Source organism: Chaetodon auriga, chromosome 19 (assembly GCF_051107435.1).
Source record: "Chaetodon auriga isolate fChaAug3 chromosome 19, fChaAug3.hap1, whole genome shotgun sequence".
Lineage (NCBI taxonomy): Eukaryota > Metazoa > Chordata > Actinopteri > Chaetodontiformes > Chaetodontidae > Chaetodon > Chaetodon auriga.
In genome coordinates this window covers 10,851,756-10,875,603 of record NC_135092.1, presented here as the reverse complement: position 1 = coordinate 10,875,603, position 23,848 = coordinate 10,851,756, and the positions used below count along the sequence as shown (strand labels likewise).

The window sequence follows — 23,848 nt, the reverse complement described above, 5'->3', positions numbered from 1 at the left end:
ATGATAAATTTATCATGGCTTTTATATTATCTCTGTTTAACAAGCTGATTTGCACATGAGAATCTCACATAAAAAACGGTTAAAACACTTTTTATACACTGACAGAATTGCTTTTGTTCTTTGATACTTTCATATTTCACATTTTTGACATTATGTTGATGATGACAATAAAACTCCTGAACTGATCTGACGCTTTTAACATGAAAGTGCACGCAATAGTATTTTCATGGTTTAATAAGTAACATTTACACATTAAAATGTATAAAAACGAACAGACCTCTGTTATATATTTTGCTGAGTTGTGCACTTACAACCACAATTTCTATCTAAGTCACAACAGTGAAGATAACAACTCCCATGATGCAATGCTACTTCACGACGTCATCAAACTACGACTTCTGTTTTTATTGTTTTGATTGACGGACCCCTAGCAGCAGAAATTACACACAGTGCGTTTAAAGGGACACGTCCAGATAGAACTATCAAGCAGAGTATGAAACGGTCCACCACTGCCCTTCAACAGATGGGACGAAGATCCAAATTAGTGCTTGCATTATCCAGATTGTTTCTTTAAAAACCATATGTCACCCAGCCTTGTTTCATTTGAGTCACCAAATGGTTCATGTCTTAAATGTGCTTTAATGGGCCTTAACTCTGTCTCAAAATACTTCACAGCGCTTGTTCTTGTGGTGCTCGCTCTTATGGCTGCAAGCCTTTTATGGCCCTTTCTTCATTACTCATCCAATGGGTTTATTTAAAAATCCGTTTTGCCCTCTGTTCCTCTGTCAGTTGATGTCCCACGCCTTAAAATTACCCTACCAGATTGAAAACAGACTCATTCTCATTCGAGCGAACGCGGATGAAGACATGCATGTACACACACGTATAGACATGCACTCGTATGTGTTGTCCCACCCCTGCTGTCCCCATTGTCAGATGTTCCGCCTGAGATCCATGAATCAGCCTCGCACAGACAAGATGAGTGACTCTGACATCAGTGACAAAATATAGCAGTGCTGGCTACATCTAAAAAAGCGACTTAAAGGCATTAGCAGAAGCGCTTCTGCTGTCGTCCAGCCTCGGCCACAAATAAACACCCATGAAAAAAAAATATCCACATTAACGCACAAAGTGAACATTGGCCAGACCAAAGTTATTATGTCCATGAAAGTCATTAAATCCTCTGAATGATGTCATATTTTAAGTTTCCAAGAGATTAAAAAAAAAGCAGCATGGCGAAAAAAATGAAAATTACAAAATGCATTGGCAAAGTAGTCATTTTTAATTCTTTATCTTTTATAACAGAAGCTATATGGGTCATGCTATCTTTGCATTTTAACAACACTGTTGACTTGTAGAGATTAAGGGCACAAAACAATATGTCATGTCAAGCAGTGTCAGCCTCTGAAAGCTTTCCAAATAAATCCTACATTAATCATTTCAAATGAATAAAAACAGAGAAAGAAATCCCTGGTTTAGCAAATATAGCTAACTTCACAGGAAAGCACAAGGCTAACCAAGCTAGCTGTTTGGTTAAAGAGTTAGAAATACCAGAATTTTCTTTTAATATTGGTACACACTTTGTGAAAGGGTTCAGTACTCAGTGGAGCCCAAAACAGAGCTAAAAAGGGAGTGAATATTGGATTTATGTTTACTAGGTGACCAGAAACACAATTCTAAATGAATGCTAAGCTATAGCTAATACTGCTCCTAATGCTGCATATGTACGCAACTGCTTACTAGCAAGTTCATCACATTAACTGAAGGTGATAATATCTCAATATTGTGTTCACAACTAGTTTCTGCTGCTTTCAAGTTGACAAAGCAATCAGTTATTGCAGGTTTCAAAATAACTGAACTTTAAACAAATACAGTTTTCTCTCATATTTGACAAAAAAAATCTTTTCACGCCGAGGATTCATTTAAGAAGTTCTGCTCATCATCTCCCCTCAAATCCTGCCCTGCTTCCACTTTAAAGCGAGCTAAAAATAAGTCGACGAAGTGAGGTGGCACTTTTTGTTTTGGAGAAAGGAGATAATGGCTTTTTGCTGGCAGATAGCTCTTTTTCTCGAGAGGTCCGGCCTTGAGATTAAAACGGCAACAGGAAATGGCCCACAGTCAATATCATTCCATCCACCTGAACAGGATAACACCATTTCACCTGGATATAGCCGCTATTGCATTCACTTTAACCTCTGATGCTATTATATATACTGGCTGTTACTGGAAATTGAAGGATTGATATATTTTTCAATTGTGACAGTCTGAGAAGTGCTCCTGCTGGACTTTTGTCCTTCAGACCCTCACAATACCCTTAATGTCTCTTCTCATGTATTTTGAGTGCATGAGCACACACACATCTGACTGATGTACAGTTGAAGTTATTTGCTAAATTTGATTTAGTGCCCAGCCTTACTCAGAAATAAAGCATAAAGGTCTATGTGGCACAAGAGAAAAACTGAAGTAATGAAAGCAAAAAGGTTTGCAGATTCACTGCAGAATCAGCTGCATTCATGTTTGTCCTCAGTTGGAGAGGGATGACATAAGCCAGCTAGGCTCTGATAGCTAACACAGCACATGAAAAATGAAACGCTACATTGCCAGCTAATTCACTTACATAAGAGCCTCAAGTAAGACGTGAATTTAAAAGTACGGTGAGAGAGAAATACAAGAATAAACACAGAGAAGCATCTAGGCGGGAGGCAGAGAGAGCAACACAAATATGTCCATATTTTATTGTCTATTAAGCCTGTGCATTTTAAATTGTCCTTTGTATTTCATTCATTACAGTAAATTAACATGACACAGAACCTAAACTACACTGCAATTACTCTAGTATATATTTTAAGCTCCAGGCCATTTTTCATATCACTTAGGATTCCTTAGACGCCCTGTGAAGATTTCTTCTCCCACAAATCATCTTGCAGTCCTTAACACACAGAGACACACTCACAGGCGGTGGAGATTTAGTAACTATGATCAACACTCTGCTGACAGGGGAAGGGATGTAATTCTCCTGCAGTATTTCTGGAAACATGCCACTTTAGTTTTAATCTTGAGTCCAGACATAGCCAGGCTGTTTGGCACTTCCTCTTCATGTGCATCACAATAGTTTCCAGCTTGTGTGTATATGTGCAGCAAATGTGTCTCAGTCCGTGTCTGTCTGTCCTGAATGACATTGGAGAGCTGCAGACACACACATGCATTTCGTCTTTCTTAATCTCGGTCTCTTTAACCCTCTCTGGTGCTTGCTGATGGACTTTAACTGACATTTAACGACCTGGCATTGCTTTTCTGTGACTGGCCTATTACCAGACTGACTGACAGGCCAGCTGACAACAAGCCAAACATTATCTACTGCAGGCCAATACATGCTAATCAAAGCTAACAAGAACCTTTCCCTTCCCCAGGCCTGCAGGGGACTTTTACATGTTGCATTGGCTGACCAGCCTCCATTGGAACGCATTTACACTGTATTTAGCTGGGCCTTTTGTGAAGGGGTCATGAAAGGGTCATAATTATTCTAAACACATCTAATTCCAGCATTTGCCAACAATCTGCTGGTTACAAGCTCTCTAATTTAGCCATGATGCTATCCCTGACTGTATTCAAAGCTTATGATGTGAAAAAGCAACCCACTAACTGGTGCAAGATACAGGATTAGAAGTGTGTTCAGAGTGAAAGTGAAGTAGTTTTTAAATTCTAGCATAAATCATAGCATACAACGTCAATGAAATGACACAGGCGGACAGAAAACAGGCACAAATTCACTTTAGGCGACACAAGTTGTGAGTAAACCTGGACTGCACAATGGTCCAGCAGCCTGATTTGCATTTATTACATCGGCAAAAAACTGAAAATAAAATTTCCAGCCTCGAATCCTGTGTGTCAATATTTCACTTGTAATATGGTAAATATGTCAATCATTTGTTGACTGTGAGTATTCAAATTCCTGTTTGCTCTTCTTGTGAAACATTAAAATGCTTTTAATGACTCATCTTTAATGCTGGAGAAACTGTGGAAACTGTGACTTCATCCAATCAAACACCATTTGGGATGATAAGGTAATCTCCCTCATCGTACAAAACCACACATTAGCTCACGGTTTGTAGACGATAGCAGAGTCATGTCGTGACAGGAGGGGTGTGTTTGGCTGGCATTTAGCTACTTGTTCACATTTCCAAAGAATGTGATTCTAATTCATTTATTAATCCGTGTTCTCCTCATCCTGATCTAACAACTGGGGGATCCCACGTCACAGAAGATAAGGATCCTCCAACTGCTGTTACTCTTCTAATTTAGGTCAAGAAATGGCGCTTAAAGCCCAGTGTGCGCTCTGGGTTTCATGCACAGTAGGTAACACTGGAAACAGTGATGCTCTAAGACACATTATACAATTATGAGTCACAAGGCTCCTGTTTTCTCAGACTGGGTGAGACAGTGGGACACCTCTGGATTCAGCAGTGTGTCCAGCACAGCTGCACACAGCTCCTGCACGGCCGCACCGTCTTCGAAACACGCACACACACTGATAATCCAAAAATCTCACTTGAGCTCTCACCCGAACACAATCACACACACACACTTCCGTAACGCTAACACATCTGTTTCTCCCTGTGAAAGAACAGAGGCCTTGAGGCGAGACGCCACGATGTGTCTGCCAGAGGAGAATCTGATTCTCTCTGTGTTGTGTTTTTCACTGAAGCCATCCCTACCTTGGCAGGCTAATTCAATTCATTACAGCTAATTGTGTCGGTGTAAAACACTGGAAGTTTCCACTGTGTCGAGCACTGCGTCTCCTCACACAGTCAAGCCATCTGTTTGGTTTTTCTCTTCAGGAGACAGAGCAAAGATGTTGGGTAGCTGGATGCTTTTTCATGTGCTAAAGAACCAGCTCATACTCCAAACTGAATGCATGTGCAGATTATTATTGCGCTATTGCTCCAAGCCCAGGGCGACACGTGCGGATGCTTTCCTCCATTTCCAATGGAAAAACAACAAAATTTAAAGAAAACTTTTTGTAATAACATAGCCTTTAGTGCTGATTTACCAAATCTCGACAATGAACTGGCTGCAGCTGTGGCATTGCTGGAGCTGATACCTGCTTTGTTCAGCTGCAGAAAATTGTAACTTGAAGACGGACTTCAGCAAGGTGAAAGCTCGTCTAACTGGAGGGTAGTTTCAATCACCGCCAGGCTACGTGTCATCTCACACAGCCAAGGGTTCAGCCATTTTCTGCTGAATGATGCACACAGGTCTTCTGATGGGTGCCCTTGCCATGGATTCACTTCAGTGATCAATAGGGTTATGAATATCTCTTGGCATGGCAATACAGTAATAAAATTATTCCACTTCCCTCTGGCTCGCAGAGCAGACTGTGGGCACCACAGGTCCTCGTATAGATCACTGCTCTCTGCTTTCAACACAAGGTCACTCTCAAGGCAAACCGGCAGAAACACACACACACAGACACACACACACAATAAATACAAGAACATAATGTGCCCACACATTAACAGACAGACGTGAACAACAGGGAGTGGCATCTCCTCTGTGGCCAATAACACAGTGCATATGAAGAGGCTTTCAAAGAAACAAGAGCAGCATTTGAACTGCAGGACTAGTGTGATGTTTACATTAAGTGTGTTTGCCCGACCGGGGACCAGAGTCTTCTCTGTGTTTAAGTCAAAATCCCATGACAAGGCTTAAAGCAGGAGGAAGTGTGTGTCTAGAGTAAACAGCACTAGGTGTGAGGTTTTCTGCTGTGTGTTTATCTGTGTGTGTGTGTGTGTGTGTGTGTGTACACTACGCCAAAGCTTCTCTGGTGACACAGGGATTCCTTGAGACACCTTGTACTCTGGCCCTTGTCCAATCCACTGCAGAGAGGGAGGCGGGGACGACACCATGTCAATCATTTGTCACAGCACTGCGGCTGCTCTTTACCCCTCTGAGGACATTCAAGCAGTGACTGTGGTGCTTCTGTGGACATCCAATGATACACTCAATGAGAAAATATCCTGCGATCCAGATATTATGTCATTTTTACTCATATCCAAGCAGAAACTAGTAAAACCCATTCATGAGTACACAATAAAAAGCTGACAAAAGCAACACAGTGGATTCATTTTCCAGCTTGTGGAGTGGCAGACCTCCATCATTTGGCTTACAGTCAATTAGGTATTCGCCTTTGTTTCACATTATATGCGACTAACCTAAATTTGTTCTGGCAGACGGACTCACATGACTGAGCATTCAGCCAAACCTGCTGTAGTGTTGTTTACACTGCTGTGTGTACTGCTCATCACCTACAGACAGTGCTCATAATTGACTGTTTAGGGTGCTGAGCTGTAAGCTATGGGAGTGTTTAAAGATTAAAGTCAGAGTGAGAGCAAACAGTCCTTGCCTGGCTAAATCCAACATCAAACTTTCCAGGCTATTCAATAATAATGGTCAATACTGAGATAAAACAAAGCTCTCGGAAGAAGTCCCACAGTGGTGGGAAAGTCATCACGTTGCACAATAATTCCTTGGTTGCAGGCATTTGTGATTATGTGACTCAGGTAGTTGCTTATTTTATAACCTCACTGACTGTTTTTGTCTGATTTCTTGTTGATCTCAGCACTCCATAAATGTGGCTTTAGGCCAAGGCATGTTTTACTTGAATCTTTCTCCTGAATATATGGATGTATTTTACAGACTTGATCAATATTTCATTTCCTTCTCTCAAAATCTGTGGCTGAAAATGCCGACTGAATGAAAAGGTTTAAAAGAATGGTGCATCATGGGGCAAAGAATAAAGTCTAAAAAAGCTAAAGAAAAGCCTACTGTCTTTGTCTGAAGGTTGACTTGAATTTAAAAATTTCAGTGTCAGATGCTTCTTACCCAAACTCAGAGGTGGACAGCCACAACTTGAACTAAACCAGGGGGGAATACCACTTTATCATGTTAGCAAAAAGTCATTAGCAACAAATATTGAACTTGAATAACTTACAATCCTTTGAATGAGATGAATATCATAAATGACAACACTCGGTGTAAAATGTGGACTGCTTTCAGACAATTCTGGGATATGCAGAAATTCAACACAGCATCATTTGATGCTTACATGACAGAAAATTAGAGTGCAAATACTTTGAGCATGTAAAAATACCAACTGGTATTGGTTTCTGCTGCTTTCCTTCATCATATGTGACAGTAAATTAAATTGCTTTTGGACTTCTTGGCCAGCAAAAAACAAGCAAATTGAAAACATTGCCAACTCCAGGAAACTGTGGATGCCATTCTGTTTCATTGCTTTTCATAGACCAAATGTTTAATCAATAAGCATTTCAGCGTTTCTCAGCTCCCGACCTACATTTCCATTACACTGAGATATTGGTTTACTCATCGGATTAGGGCGTGTTTAAAGTGTGCAGACGCGAGCGTGTTTGTGTGCGTGCGTGCACGTTCATTTGCGTGAACGAGGGTGTGTGTGGACACAGTGGGCTGACTACTGGGTGGGGAGCGGGGAATATGAAACCCTTTGTCACAGCAGTCAGTTTCTGGTTTTGCAACAAGTGGGCTACAGCATCAATAATGGATGACAGACAAGGGCAGGGAGGCCGAGTGGTGCGTGCATACGAGCAAACATGCCCTTTTAACAAAATTCCGCAGTCAATTAGTGGGTATGTATTCAGCTCTACATGTGTATGAGATGGTAAGTTTGTTTCCAAATATCTGTATTTGCATTTCTGTGTATTCATGCAGGGGGCCAGAGGAGGAGAAGTGATGCACAACAGAGACATGCAGCACACAGAGGTAATTAGAAATGCTTACTTTGGGGAAAAGTCGACATTATTCAAATGTGCATAAGCAAGAAGGCTGACTGGTGGAGTTTGAAGTTAAACATCTAACACCTTCCTCAGGCTGTATACTGTTGGACAGAAGACACACAAACACACACACACACACTCACACAGCCCAAATTCAACAAGGCAAGCTACTGTACGTGCTCCCTACAGATGTGACAGGGAAAATACTTCTTCACTTGTCACTCCAAGCCAATCGCAACCACTTTGCCCTGAGCAGGCTCTGCCATTTATAGGTCTATAAAGTGGGCCAAACGACAGAGAGCTGCAGTGACAATGACACAGGAAGATATGAAAAACTGGAGCGCTCGGAGAGAGAAAACAGGGAGAGGGAAGGAGCTGACAAAGGGAGAGACAGAAAGAAAGAAAGAGGAGGGAAAAGAAGCAGAGGGCTTGAGTTAAATGAGAATGTTTTGATCATGTGGACACCATGTGGATGCTACAGAGGAAGTTCCAAATCCCACAACAAAGCAGCACATGCGGAATCATTCCATCTTCGCTTCCTCCTACATTCACAAACAGCTCTGTCACTCCATTCAGTGCTCCTAAGGCAGAAGAGTATCTTCAGCAAAGGCAATCCAAGTTCCCAGTCAGCTGCTGAGTTTTTTGACATTTGGCCAGTGTCGAAGGGTTTTTCCTCCGTGCTCGTGGTCTGATTTGTGATCTGTTAATAACGTGCTTATGTTCGAGTCAACTTGCCCATTTGGTCTGTAGCTACAAAGCATCAGCCCAGAGCAAACATCACACACCTTCAGTGCGGCCCTGTTATCTTCCAGTCTGGTTTATTTGCACAAAGTTTTGTTGAAGACTAACAGATTGCTACAGACTGCATAACTCTGAGAGCGACCGACCGGAGTGGTTGTTCAGTGGAGTTTCTGCGTCATTTGAAAGTTATGTAAATTATCTGTAACTCTAAAACATGTTTTTTAAGTGCTTTGCTGGAGGGCACAGGTTGAGCTGGAAAAGCCGGAGAGTTGGATTTCTCGTCTCCGTTCCGCTCCCGGGTAAAGTACGTAGGAGGAGAATCAGGCAGAGAGAGCTGCTGGATTGGATTCTGCCGCCTGTCAGAAGAAAAGAGGTCTAACAATGGAGTGAAAGAGAAAGACAGAAAGGGACAATCCGGCCGTGGAGAAAAAGGCCTTTTAAAATTCTCACTGGCTGTGAAAAGACTCAGCATTCCACATTTAATGACAGATTCTTGCAGATGACTGATTTCCATTCACATTTCTGCCAACCTGCACAGGATCGCATTCAGACTGATCTCCACCTCAGCTGTTATAATGGATCTGATAGAAACATGATTGCTTCTGACCTGAGAGGCAACTGAACGATTAACGGAATTCAGACCGGCATTGCGATGTAAAAATAGCGTCAAGAATGAAACAGCAAAAGTTGCGATTTAAAAAAAAAAAGTGTATGTCCTTTTAATGCTACACAATCTAACCAATCAGAAGGCTGGAAACACTGAACCCGGGCTTCACATGCACACACACTGCCCTATGCTCATATGCAAGAGAGAGTAGATCATGGATGGAGCAGATGAAGAAAACAACTGATACAGACTGCAGATCAGTTACATTCATATTTATTTTCAATAGTTAGCAATATCCTACAGTGAGGAAGGCTTTATCTCACAATACAGGTCTAAAAAGAATCACAATTAGATTCTTTTGCCAAGTCGGTCAGCCCTACAGGCAGCAAATTAAAAGCCTAAAGATAGCTTTCGCTGACTTTCCGCTGTGATGTGCGCTCTGTTTCTGAAGACAAGCGCAGTCTTTCCACGAACTTGAAAATCAGTTGTCATGGTCAAATTGGGCTTAAAATCAGCCTTTATTTAGTATAGTGTGCTCCAGGCTGAATAGCACTGAGTGAAAAAGGAAGAGAGAGTGAAATGGTCAGGGGGATGGAGAAAGGGATATTCAGTGACATAAAAGAGATATCACAGAAGGAGGGATGTTACCGAAGGGCATTCAGAGATGAGACGGAGGAAGGGGAGGGAGGCAGATCGCAACATGAAATCTGATCTTCCCCAGGAGCCTACTGTTATCCAGTCCCTCTGCAACGAGCGGCTCAACAAACAACAGACAATAAAGGGAGCCAGAGTCGGAGAATACCCAACAGAAACCAAACTTCTCCTCACATCTGCTGCAATGTTTTTCTTTTGCTTCATCTTTTTTGACATTTAACAAATGTCTGTTCAGACAGGACAGACTGTGACTCTTCCTCAAAATCAATCGGACCAAAGCACAGTCGGTCTCTCCCACTCGCGTCTCCTACCTCCATCTGTGAGCCCATCCTCCAAACAGCCTCCACAGTATCTATCCTGAATCCATATGCATCTGTTGGTGCCTTCATATGGAGTCCTCTTCACCATGTTCACAAGTGACTTTGTGAAATGTTTGTGTTGTGACACGGCCAATGATAAATGACATTATCTTTTAATTAATTGCCTGTTAATTGCTTATGCACCCTACACTTCCTTGTTCTCATTGAGACACTGAACTGCAGTGTCAGTGTCATGACTTGTTACATACTGTAAACTTGACTTCTTTCTTTCCCTCGTCCTGACATCGTTCACACACATTGCATGAAACACACAAAGCTCCACTGCACTCACTTTCAAGCCTTCATTCACGCTCTTACCAAAACATTTTTCAACACATCTGTGCTTCCACGCGCAGGACAAAGCATCTTGTGTGCATCTTTCACACTTTCAACCCAACAGAACTGTAGAAATGTTAAACAGATGACCTGAAACATTAGGTTTAAGTCTTTTTGCCAGTGTGATGATTCTCCTTCTCTGCTCCAGTAGTAGTTTCCACTGGCTCTGATCCACAGCCTTCACCAGACAGAAGTAGCCATCTGCAGCGTTAATCAACAGCCAGCCACTTTACTCATTTCTTTGATAATGTGCTATTTTTATAGCACAGCTACCTCATGCTGCAGTCTCTCTCTCTCTCTCTCTCTCTCTCTCTCTCTCTCTCTCTCTCTCTCTCTCTTAAAAACTTCTCTTCCTCTATATATCTCTCTCTCTCACCTTTACTCCTGAAAACCTAAAGCACACACACCTCCACCTCTAATAGCCTGGGCAGCCTGAAACAAGTGCCATTTATTGAGCAAACTCCTCCAGCTGCCCAGTGTGCACACAGTCTAATAACAAAGAGCCTAAGGGAAGAGGGAGAGGCACACACACACAGAGTGAGAGAGAGGGGGAGTTGACAGGCCCAAAGGAGGCAGAAGGCCCAGAGTGTAACTGTAAAGGTAGATGAAGGCCTGGCTGGCTGTAATGACTTCTTTGTTTTGCTGTGTGTGTGTGTGCCAGCTAGGTTTTGGGCTCGGATAGCTGGTTCCATTTCAGATTCAGTTCCAGGTCGGTAAAAACACCTGGACAGCAGTTTCAAAGTTAATGAGTCTCTAATCGAATCTTTTGTCTCTCCTCAAGCACTGACCATTGCTTTTGCCAGTTAAAATTATTCATTAGCTGTAGCTTGTAAATGTTAATGCTGCACAGAACTTGCCAAAATGAAGTATGTAATGCACATATTTGGATGTACTCATCCGCTTCTTAGAGAAAGAACCACTCTACAAAAGAGAAGTGAATCTGCTGTACTGGAACAATCTCCACAATGGGAGCTCCATTATTTGCAGGAAGTAGCTGCAGGAAAATAAGATGATCTTTGGTGAGAAAGATACACCTGTTATTTCAATCTGTCAGGTCTCAGCTAAAGGTTATGAGTTTTAATGAGGCTACAATCTGGTGTTGCTTCTGCCTATTCAATGAAATCTTTAGTGATTTTTGAAAGTCAGATGCTTTCAAATGTTGAAAGCTGAGTGAAATGAGAAAAGGCACTTGAAAGGTTTCAGGTTCGAAAAGCCGATTTGTTAAAGCGCCACAGAACCCAAACTGGGGTCCGAGCAACGTGTCTGCAGAGAGATCGATGCAGTATGTCTGCATCTGCATGTGACTGAGCGAGAGACACAGACAGAGAGTCTGGGAGAGAGTAGGTGCGTGCGTGTGTCCTGTCTGACAGAGGCGAGGTGTCTCATCCTGTAGCTCTTCATCATCTGCAGCTACAAAAAGCTAATAAGGTCTGAAGCACTTCCTCCCCCTCCTGCAGCCTTTCAGCTTCGCGATAGAAACATCTTTCTGTCTCCGCAGGAGCGCACTGATGACTCCTCTGCTGCTCTTCAAGCAAAGGAAAAAGAGAGGGAGTCCCCGCACTGGATTTGCAAGCTCCCGAGTGTTTAATGAGGCAATGTTTTGACCATCAAGGATTTTGGCCTGCATCTGTGCCCAGCTGGGGTTGAGTGTGATCACTGTCTACCTTCTCTTCCTCTCTTCTAGATGCCAGGATTCATTCAGAGCTAATGTGAAATTTCATTAATATTTGAATCTACAACAAAAACCATAGTCAGATTGTCGGACTTTTCTTTTCTTTTCTGATTTTCTGTCTCCACTGTACCAAATAACCATGGATCTCTACAGAGCTGTGCATGATGCTTCTTATTATTTACATCCGTGATGTTGCCGATATCTTTGATTTCAAGGACACTGAAGACGTGAAGGACAGAAAACACCACATCCTACACACATAGCTTAACCCTCAGTGATCCACAATCCTTACTGCTGACAGTAAGCTGAGGTTAAGTCCATTAAAGTCAACTAAACCCATTTTCCAAAGAATCACAAGCTTTTAACTGTCTGTCCACACACTTCAGCTTCACATACATGTGCAAGGGGGTGCATGATGGACTGACAAACAGATGAAAGAAAAATAGACATGTAGACATGACATAGCTGGAGGAAAAGAAGAGAGAAAACACAAAGACTGAAGGAGAATCAGCCGTGCAGGCACAGGGGAATAGACTCTGCAGTCCATACTGTTCTGTAACAAGCAGGCCGGCTACTGACATTTGGCATTGATTGTGTTGTTTTATAGGCATTCACCAGTTAAACCCCTATTGGACAATTACACAGAGAGCCTGCCTGCTCCTGCAGGGAGGGTCGTGACTTTGATCTCTCCCTACTTTCCCCCTTTGCTACGTTAGAAAACCCACGGAAAGAAAGGCGGAAAGGTGATGCACCTCTAATTGGCTCCAAGCAAAAGGAAACTAGAAGCAGCTGTTTCAATGGAGCATACTGTAAATAGAGAGGAGACAGAGAGAGAAGGGAAATGGGAAAAGATAGGATGAAATGGAGTAAAAAGGATTCAATAAGTAAAAGAGAAGAGAGGGGAAGTTTAGGGAAGAACTGTGGTGGGAAATCAGAGAGAAAAAGCCTCATTCGATGAAAGAAAAGCTGCATTTGTGCATTTCTGAAAGCCCGGAGTATCTACACACTGTAGGGCAGTAAACGCAAACCACTAATCACACTTGATCATAATTCAGTGAAGAAAAGTCACCATTTAGTCAGTGCATACTGTATTTTATCCCTTTTATTGTGCCAATTTTTCTGCTATGCAACTATCATGTCTGTGTAACCTGCTGATGGGTTGTGAGTGATGATAATCCCAGCTGTGTTATATAGGACATCATGCATTAGTGTTGTAATGAGTGTGGCTGTGTTATATGGGGGGAAAATGGTAATCTGGTTGTTAGCCAGTTTCTAATTCCCAGACTGAAGAGTGGAGATTAAGGCTTACATGTTTGCATGACTAGACAGGTTTCTGTTGCCCTCTAATCCAGAATAGAGTATCACTTGGCTTTCAATTGTACACGAGCCACAAGACTACAGGTTTACCTGAATCTATGAATTTCACATTTCATACATATTGTATGCACTTGCACTTTTTCATGCATTTCTACAGGCACTTTGTTATTTGCCAGCCACCCTGAAGGCTCGGATCATCTCTGAAAATGCACCTGTCAAAAGACGCACAAGGTATTCAATTAGACAGCAGCTAAATGTCCTGTGTTTTAAGGTTTATGTTTTTAGATTTTTAAAAAAGCAGCAGTTTAGAACTTCCACAAAGTCAGGGGACTCTGAAGACACAGATCAAGAATAGAGAGGCAGTGATGTCCTGACCTTTAGTCACTTACTTATGTGTCAAGAACCAAAAATACTGGATCCTGCACTTTCCATGATGCAATGGCTGACTGGTTAACATCTTTCAAGCTAATTTCCCCAGACTTGACAGAGCTCCTACACAGACACTATACATGTTTCCACAGGCTGTGTCGTGCTCCCTGTGACGAGCAAATGTGACGTGTAAAATAGGTGGAATGCTCCTTTAAGGGCCAGACTAAAGCACCAGAGAATCTGTGGGCCTTTTGGGTCATTCTGACATTAATCTTCATAGACGCCACGTTGACTTGTGGTCTCAACCGCTGAGACCATAAACTGGGTCTTTCTTTCCATCCCACCCCCCAACCTTAACCAGGTCCCTTAGAGAGCTGGCTGTGATTAACGATCCGTGAAGCTAAGCTAGGATACCTAGAAAAACCAGAAAACACACACCGGCAAGCTGACACTACAAGGCCAGCGGCCTGTGGTGAGTGGTTAGCGGTGGATGCTAACTAGCGCAGTTTCCTCGCATTGTGGCCGGTCCAGATGACAAGCTCAGTGACTGTGACAACGTGGGCCACAGTTCCAGCGAGCCAAGATGGCCGCTGTTCAACAGGGCAGGCAGTTGCTCATGGGGAGAAACAAGTCACCAGAATTTATGTAAGGGATTTTCCAAGATTTTTTTTTTTTTTTTTAACAAGAGCTGTCATTCACCAGAGGAAAGATTGTGGCTGGGTGTTTGGCAAAAGAAGTATACAAGCGCACATTAAACGGAGAAGAAATAAACAGAAGCAGGGAAGAGTAATTACCCTTTGGAGGGCTGAGTTTGTGTTTATGTGTGTTTGTATTTGCATGTCTGTCTGCAGGGTCCGGTTGTGATGGTCCAATCTGCTTCCCTTCACCCAAACATTAGCTCGAACATCCGAAAACTCTCCCTGGGCCTCAAACTAATGGACAGCGGCCACACACACCCTCCTTAAAACCATTTTTTCCACAGGCTTCAAACACACACACACACACACACACACACACACACACACACACACACACACAGAGGTCCACGTTTGAGTGTAGGGCTGAAACTGGCAGCCCATAAACAGAGCCAGGCAGTTAGAATCTCACTGGGCAGCTGCTGGAGCTGCTCCACCCTCATGCCCACTGCCAACCGAGCGACGCTAAGCCAGCCTTGATGCCAGGCTGGACGTCTACTGCAGAGACATGTGGTGCAACAGCACCAGACAAGACTGAAATACACACTAACAAGCAAACACTCGACATGACATTTACAAGTGTTATTTGAATCATTCATACTTGGCAGAGAATTTTGGAACATTGCCATGTACTTAATAATTTCATATACGTGGTGACAGAGCTGTTATGTTTTACATTTGCTGTTATTACAATCAAATGCAGTTAAATATGTGATCCTAAAAGTATAAAGTGCATCAGAAATATTACAGACAAGCTAGCTAACTCGAATCTTGAATGAGTAAACAGGCTTTCACTTTTTTTCTCAGAAAGGAAGTTTTCTTCCTGCAAAACTGATCCCAGAAAAAGGGAACAAAGGGGCCGTTTTGTGCCTGTATAATTGGTCCGAGCAGGTTGCTCCAGCCCAATGAAAGGCTGAGCTGAGCACCCAGCTGGCAAGAAAGGCAGATCCGCTTCCCCCCCAAAACTCCACCTCCACCTCCTCTTATCCTCCCATGCTTCTCTCCTGTCCTTTCCAGCACTCAGGGCCCGACTGTGAGCCTGCAGCTCCTGTGTGTCAGCTGAGGTAACTGCCGGGCTCACTCAATAGCACAGACTGAACAAATCTTTTTACCGGACCCCCCACCCCCCCCTCCCCCCCACCAGTGTGAAAAGGGGGTCATTGTGCCACGGCAGACTTCTGGAGAGCACGTGAGGTTGGCCGGAGGTACCACAGACGAAATCTCGTGAGCTGTCTCTACCCATCATTCCTTTTCATCTATGATCCCGCCCCCTACATGCAAACACACATGGTAACACACTCTGAACTCACATGGTGCAACAATTGCACATACGCACACACAAAGCCTCAGAGAGGAAGAAACATGCCCAGCCTCCATTCATTTCTGGCATCGCCGCTGGAGACGGTCATCTACACTGATCGCCTGCTTTTTTCAGGATTTAATGTTTCCTCAGAAAATCCCCTCCTGAGACAAAGACACACACCCACACACACAGACACACACAAGCAACTCTGATTTCCCAGCAAGTAAGCGCAAGTGCATGTCTGACATCATGATGTTAAGTTACAAATATATTTAGAAAAATACCCAGAAACACACAGTGCTGATGACATCATCTGTTTTAATCTGCAAAGGTCCCTCAGTGACACCAAGGCCTGCTCTAAGTCACACACACACATAATACATGCAACACACACACACACACACACACACACACACACACACACACACACACACACACACACAACCTGCATTTTGTCACCACAAGTATGATGAATCCCCACAATGTGACTGTGTAAACACATTTATGTCCCCACAACATGCGTAGAAATGTCTTAACTAGTTAAGCCTTTAGTAATGTGTAAATCAGTCAAGTAACATCTATTATGGAGTTAATAGTATTCATATAGTTGAAAATGAGCGGTAAACATCAGATTATGCTAGCTGAAGCTAGCCTATCTGGTCAGTTACCAAAAACATCATGAGCATAATGTTTTGTACTTTGAGGTATGTTTTGTTATAGTTTTCTGAAATATAATAATAACACTGTTTAAATACAATCATTAAACAGCATTTTATCATGTGTCAGGTGAGCCGTGTCGACCATATTTCATATTAGCTCCTTTTTTTTTACTCTTCACTCTAAACAGGTCATGATGTTAGCAACGGCTCTAATGAGAAAATTTTGTCTCATTTTGCTCTACAATTTCACATGGATTACAAAGAGAAATGGAAACTTTTTCCAACAACAAACAAGCCATGGTCTCTCGCCTTCAAGGCTTTTCCAAAGGTCAGTTCACCCACATTCAGACTAAAATTACTTTTTTTCCAATAACCTCTGGTGCCATAGATAGCTTGGGAGCGGGGGTGTCCAGGCTTTGTAAGTTTATAGATTAATGCGATTTAAATTGTGGTGTTCAGAGCATTTTTAAAAAGTTTCAAAATAGATATAGATATAGATATAGCAGAGTTTTAACCTCTACTCCCGGATGCTTTTCTGACCTGCACATTACCAACACCAGGCTTACTGGGATTCAGTAATCAGCCAGCATAACTACTCTGGAGCAAGGCATATGCGCATTGATATAACATCAGAACGCTATAAAAATGAGGTGACAAATCACCCAGAGGCCTGAGAGGCTGAGGAGAGACAGCAAGAGGCTGAACCTGCCTAAAAATATAGCCGTTGACAGGACCCAGCTGAGGGAGGAGGAGGATGTGGACAAACAACCACTGAAACTGTCTCAGGTCTGCTCTGCTTTGGCATCCCTGGCCTCACTGACACAAACCCACAGGTATTCCTTGCTTCAGAGGCAGATTTCCCTTCAAATGAATCAATGGAAACAGCGTATGGAGAAACATATTTGGTCACCACCCATTTCATTACACAGAGTAATGAAAGCTTCCTTTCTTCAACCCTCAGTAAAACTTTCAGCAGGTAATCTGTGTGGACTCTGTTCATTTCATTTTACTGCACCTTTTCTGTTTGTTCCACCACAGACCTGACTATGAACTTCTGCCCACTTTGAAATCCATTTTCATTTCAATGTTCCATATTTAATGAGAACTTCCTTCACTTTTGCGGAGGACTGCTTGCAGGAGGGGATGAAAAATTGAGTCATAGCGATGTGAAAGAGTCTCGTCAATCGTCTTACTCTGCACAAATGATCAAATGCTTAACGTAACATGCTCGCGTTCCTTCGGTTCAGTTCAAAAATGAAAAGCTGGCAGATGAAGCATGTGCCTCCAAACATGTTTTGCTATTTTTTCACAGGCCTACTTTTCACTTGCCAGGCGTCTCCGTTTTCCCACTGAACGACACTCGAGGGAAATGTCTTTATTTGAATCCTCCACTCATTTTGTCGCTCGGCTTTTTCTGTTGCAGTCACAAAGACCTGCTCATCTCCGCTCAGCATGTACTTTTCATCCTGAAAACCCCCACCAACATGAAATAAACAAAACACACCATGAAGCAATTACTACTGTTGTTGGCATGCAGAGAAGAGAAGAGAAGAGAAGAGAAGAGAAGAGAAGAGAAGAGAAGAGAAGAGAAGAGAAGAAGAGCTCCAGCAGATGGTGTGACTCCTCCAGACTCGGGTCAACCAGCGGCAGGAAACATCCGTCCTCTACGACCCAGTCTGACCATTATCTCGAGCTGCAGCACGGCAACTCATACGTGCACACCTAGTCCTGAAGGCAAAGCAGCCTCAAGGTATAAGAGTAAACATCAAGCATGTGTGTCTTTGTGTGTGAGCCTGACTCTGTGTTTCTGTTACGCAACGGGAGAGTTCTTCCCATCTGTGCCTCTCTGCAGCCCCCGCATCCCTGACCAATGAAGCGAGAAACGACAGCTCTGCCTTGCACTCTGCCTCCCTCAGTCTTCCTCACAACACCGTCCCACTCCTCATTATTATCATCCGCCGCCCACCAAAAACACACTCTCAAACTCTTCTTCCCTTACTATCCTCTGCCTCCGTTCTGGTTGGCTGGAACTATACACCACCGGGGGCCCAGAATGATGCAATATTCATCGTTATCATCACCTTCACTGTCAACATCATGCCCGTCTGCCCTCAGCTTAAACCCAAACTCGAAAACAAGACCACTCTGCAGGGTGTCTACCCAACATTTTACTTCTTAGGCTCAAAGTCCAGATTATCCCACTAAATGCATCGTTGTCTGCAACACATCCGTGCCCCCCCCCCCCCCCCCCCCATCCTCGATCTCAGTCCCTGCTCTTCCTTCTCCGCTAACACCCCACAGGGCTCACTGTTGTGGAAAAGATGTTAAAACAATGAGAGCAGACAGTGCAGCGATAATCCTAAACATAGCAGCTGGGGAATTAGCTAGCCATTTGCTGGGGACTCGCTATCTGGGTTTGATGCTAACTATGCACAATCTTAATTGCTGTTAGCGCAACAAATGTTAGCTTTGTTCTTCAGCGATGATGGCGAGGGGGTGGCAATTAGAAGCAAAGATGCCTTTTACTTTTCTCTGCAAATACGACTGAGATGTCTTTTTCCGGACAGGATACAATCATACAGGATCGCATCCTGTCTGGAAAAGCATTTTAGCTGATTCCACCAGGGCCACTGTGTCGGTGGCTCTATTCAAATAAATGAATTATAGAAGCACAGCGAGCTGTTCTCTGTGCAGGATATTTAGGCAATGAGCAGGATCAGGTTTCACACAGTAACGCTAGCCAGAGAGATGACAGTAATGTGTTTAGCACTGAATCACAACAGCAGAACATTAACAACATTAAGCCTTCACTAACTTTGTTGTACAGGCACAGTACACATGAAAAACCACGTGTTGTGCTCACACACTTCCCCTCGATCTTCATCGTTCAGTGTTCTCATTCTCCCAGTTAATACTCCAGTTCTCTCTGTCACTACCCGACTGCCTCTTCTCCTCCTTCCAGCTCATCCTGGCACTGAAGTGGGTGTGTGATGCCTGCACCCTGCTGCCTGTCTGGTCCAGCAGGGCGCCAGTCCAAAATCTGTTGCAATATATTGGGCAATAAAACACTCCTCACTTCAAGAGCAGAAAACCAGAGAGAGACAACAGGCAAAAACGTACTCAACTGCAGCAAAGCGTGCTTTGGTAAACAACTCTCAATGTCTAAAAATTATGTCAAATATTTGAACTACCCCAGCAGTGTTTGGTTTTACTTCTCATAAGCTGGCACAGCCTCTACAATGGAAACTTTACTGAGGAATTACAGCAAAATAAGCCCTCCTAATGTGCTTCTTTGAGCAACATGTTGTTGTGGGGCTTGGGCCTGACAGCAAAGTTAGCCAGTACTCATGTCTTTAGCTCCAGGCTGCACATCTATCTGCTTGCCGCTGCTCTATTACAGGTGCCATAGCTCGAAGGCTGCAATTTAGTGGTTAGGGATACTGCGGATAATTGTTTGGAGACTAGAGTGAATTTCTTTTGTCCTGGTCTGTGCTAAAAGCTGGTGAAGAGTTTCGGGGAATTGTCTTTTACTCGGTCACGTTTCAGGCTGAGAGACAGGCGGGCAGACACCTGTGATTGGAATTCCATACTCAGAGCCGCAGGAGTCGTCTGAGAGAGGCTAGACCCGCAGTTTCAACCCAGACTGACCGCATTTATTGTTCACCCACCCGGCTGACATTCCAGGAATAAGCAGAGGTGGATCTTTCATCTGTCTCCCATGCGAGGCCATCCAAAGGACGCTCAGTCCAGCGTGGTTGCGTGCACACACACATTCATGCACACACTATCAATCACGTCAGTGTTCGCCTGCTTTGCGGTCTTCAGAGGAAATATGTCTTACGTGGAAAACAGGCTAAAAATGCAAAAGAACAGATGCCAACATAATTCCAGCATGACTAAATTACACTCATTCACTCATGCTTTCATTCATTTTTCCTGCCTGCACACACACACACAACCACACTCTGTTCCAGGGCGAGCTCTGAAATATCTTTTACAACCCAGTCCACCTACTTTCCACCACAACAAACATTAGAGACAGCAGCCACGACTCACCTAGATGGTCTCCATGGAAACTGTTGTCATGGGATGTTCTACCATGGGGGACGAGGTCATGATGGGCAGCAGGTGGCCAGATTTGACCGGTCTTGCGAACGCTCACAATAGTGGCTTCAGACATGACCACGTGGCCTCCCTGTTGCCGGTGGTGACGTTTCTGGGACTGCGGCGTCGGAGGGCTGCTGCTGTCAAAGGAGTGCTGGGAGTTCTGGGAGTTTTGGGACGGCGAGCGGCTCTTCTCTCTGAAGGGCCGGCGGAAGGCTGTGGTGGGACTGGGGGAGACGTGGCTCGACTGGCCTGAGGAGAAGTCCTCCTCGCTGGACGTCAGGTTCTCATTGGAGCTGCAGTCTGGCGTGTAGCCGCCGCCTCCACCAACATCCTCAAAGCTCCCTGGGGAGTAGGAACGGCGGGGCCAGGTCAGGAGGTGGTCATCACCTCCCCCAAGGTCTCTCATTGTGACTCCACTACCACCTCCACCACCCCCTCTCCCATCTCCACTGCCTCCTTCACCCATCATCACCCCACCAACATACACACTGGAGTAGGCCTGGAACTCAGAGGGCTGCCAAGGAGGGGGTGGAGGTTTGCCACCATTGGCCCTCCCTGAATGTCGCTGGTTGGGTTCGCCATCTTCATACTCCGCATCATAACCGCAGGTGCTCTCAGTGGACCGCCCTCTGTACACTGGCCTGGCGCGGAGCTCCCCTGCCACCGTTGCCAGGTTACCTGGGAGGGAGTGAAGGGATCTCTTTCGCTCCATCTGCATGGCCTGGCTGCCCAGGGTGCTGATCTTGTCAGAGACCTCACGGTCGTTGACCCTGACCAGACCCCTCTCGTGGTGGAATTCCATATTGGAGTAGAATGGCGGCGGTGGTGGCGGCAGCTGCTTCTCCTGGCCCTTCGCTACATCGCCCGCAGAGTGAGAGTTGGCCCGTTTGATCCTCTCGAAGTTGGATCTAAGAGCTGCCACGCCAAGACCCATCCCCAGTTTGTCCTTGGGGTCAGAGGGCACCTCCTTGTCTGGGGGTGGGAGGTTGGGTCTGCGGGGGGAGACGGAGATACCGCCTCTCTGCTTAGACGGCGAGAGGCCATCAAGGTTGTCGCAGGACATGGACTCGGCCTGCTGGGGTACCTCAAAGGCTGACTCCAGCCCATCTCCGTGGGAGGCTGACTTCCTGGCTGGCGGAGGCCTGGGTTTGGACCTGCCAGTTCCATCTCCAAGAGGCTGATAACGGCTCCTATCCCCAACGCCCCCACTGCAACCACCATAGCCTCCACCACCTCCTCCTACTACTACTCCAACTCCTCCTGTCTCCTGCATGTGTGGCTGCTGGGACTGGCACTCGGCGCCCTGCGTGGCCGCAGAGTCCACCCCCTCGTTCAGCGGCGTCTTCCTGAAGCCCCACCGCTGCTTGTCGTAGCTCTTCCTCTCCTTGGCCAGGAGGGTCTGCAGGTAGATCATGCGGAAGCGCTCCTTGTTCACCTCCTGCTCCAGGCGTCTGATGGACGCTTTGCACTTCTCCAGCTCCTGCTCGATTCCTCCGACAGAACGCAGCTCCATCTTGGGGGGATCAGACTCCGGGAATTGCGCTTTCCACGCTTCAATGAAACCCACCGGCTCCACCATAATTACACCAAATTATTTGTGACCAACCCTGTTTCACATACACCGGACCAATGATGCCAAGGGCGCACAGTTAGTCTTTTTTAAAAGTCCAGTGCGCCACAGAATCCTTCTCGACAACAATGGCCACCTACAGTTAAAGAGCAGTGTTTATAACAGGCCTTGAGGTAACCCGTTCAGAAACGCACAGCCTAATTGCTGACACTTGTCGTGGGTTGCGCAGATGCAACAATACATCCCATTCTGGAGAAGAGAAGCCGGCTGTTCAGTCGGAGGAAGCGCTGGGAATGCGTGAGGCATGAAAAGGAATAAAAAGCTGGAACAGAGCTCGTCTTCCTCATGCATTATTCCAGAGAAGGCCACTTTTAGAAGAGGAATTTCTTTGAAAATCTCAGCCTCGACACAATGACAGCGCCAGTCTTCGCGGGGGTGACACCAATGATGTGGCTCCCAGGGAGAGAGAGCGGGGAAAAGAAAGTGTTTTAATCCCGCTGGTCTTACTCACGGTCTGTGTCTATCATTCCGGGTTTGTCCGCGATAGTAGGTCCGTTCACTGTCCCCATTCATGCGGCAGTAATCCCAGGTGCTGCTGCTCCGGACCAAGCGCCTTTGTACCAGCTGCGCTCAAGGAGAATGGATAAAAAGCGCAAAACACAAGCGACGACTGCATCTGAGTTCCTCCCAGGACGCGATCAAGCTCGTGGGATCCGGTAGGAAAGTATTTGTTTCGTTAGCCCATTTTTTTCCTCCACGGCTCGTGTGCGCTATTGTTGCTTTTTTGTGTTCTTTTCCAGCTTTCTCCCGTTTCTTCGGCCGTGATGATGGTGCTGCTGTGTGCGCTCCCATCTCAGGCCAGCAGCACTGGAGGGCTGCAAGAATGGGAGGGACCAGAGCGGCGGTGAGCCTGCTGGTTAAAGAGACAGAGCAGGGATGCGCTCACCCCTCACCTTATTATCGCTCCTGCTGTACTCTGTTCGATGAGAGCGCTCAGACCCGTTTTCATACCTTATGATTTAAACGAGGTTGCATCAGCAGCTCAGCCTTGTTTGTCTTAATGCTGGCTGGAATAGTCTTTATTTTACTGTATGATTGCTAGTTTGTCTCGTCGCACATTCAGGATGCTACATAAAATCGATAAATCATATATTACACAAGCTGCCGCTACTTCCGCAAATTGCCCCTTTATGAACATTTACAAATACAGATACTTTCAGCATATTACTCCTTGTGGGTCTCTTTAAAAGCGAGTGGTTGCACCTGTCAAGCAGGTGTTGCAGAACATGCGCGAGTCCTGTTGGTATCTTTAACCCAACGCTGCCCCCCAGTGGACAAATGTGTTTTCTCTACATCACAGATAAAAAAAATATCTTCATGTCAGTGTGGAGCTCTCCTAAACTGTTAAACGACTGGTATAGATTTGTTTAGAGCTGCAACAGTTAGTCAGAAGGAAGAAGACGAATTGCCAGCTGTTCTGATAACTAATCATTAGTCATTTTTCAAGCAAAAAATGTCAAATATTTGCAGGTTCCAGCTTCTTAAATGAAAGGATTTTGCATTTCTTTGTCGTTGATGATAGGAAATGAAGAGCCTTTGGGTTTTGGACTATTGGTTGGACAAAAGATGCAATTTAAAGATGTGACTT

The 23,848-nt window shown here is 44.7% G+C and overlaps 1 protein-coding gene across 1 annotated transcript in view; it reads right to left on the bottom strand.

Moving 5' to 3' along the window:
- The window catches only part of bcr (BCR activator of RhoGEF and GTPase), an 84,091-nt gene extending 61,643 nt beyond the window's left edge, over nucleotides 1–22,448 (bottom strand). Inside the window, exon 1 of the mRNA XM_076758428.1 lies at nucleotides 20,580–22,448. Within this exon, the coding sequence (XP_076614543.1) occupies nucleotides 20,580–22,209 (1,630 nt within the window). The 5' untranslated portion in view covers nucleotides 22,210–22,448. The remainder of the gene's footprint in view (nucleotides 1–20,579) is intronic.
- Nucleotides 22,449–23,848: the final 1,400 nt, after the last annotated feature.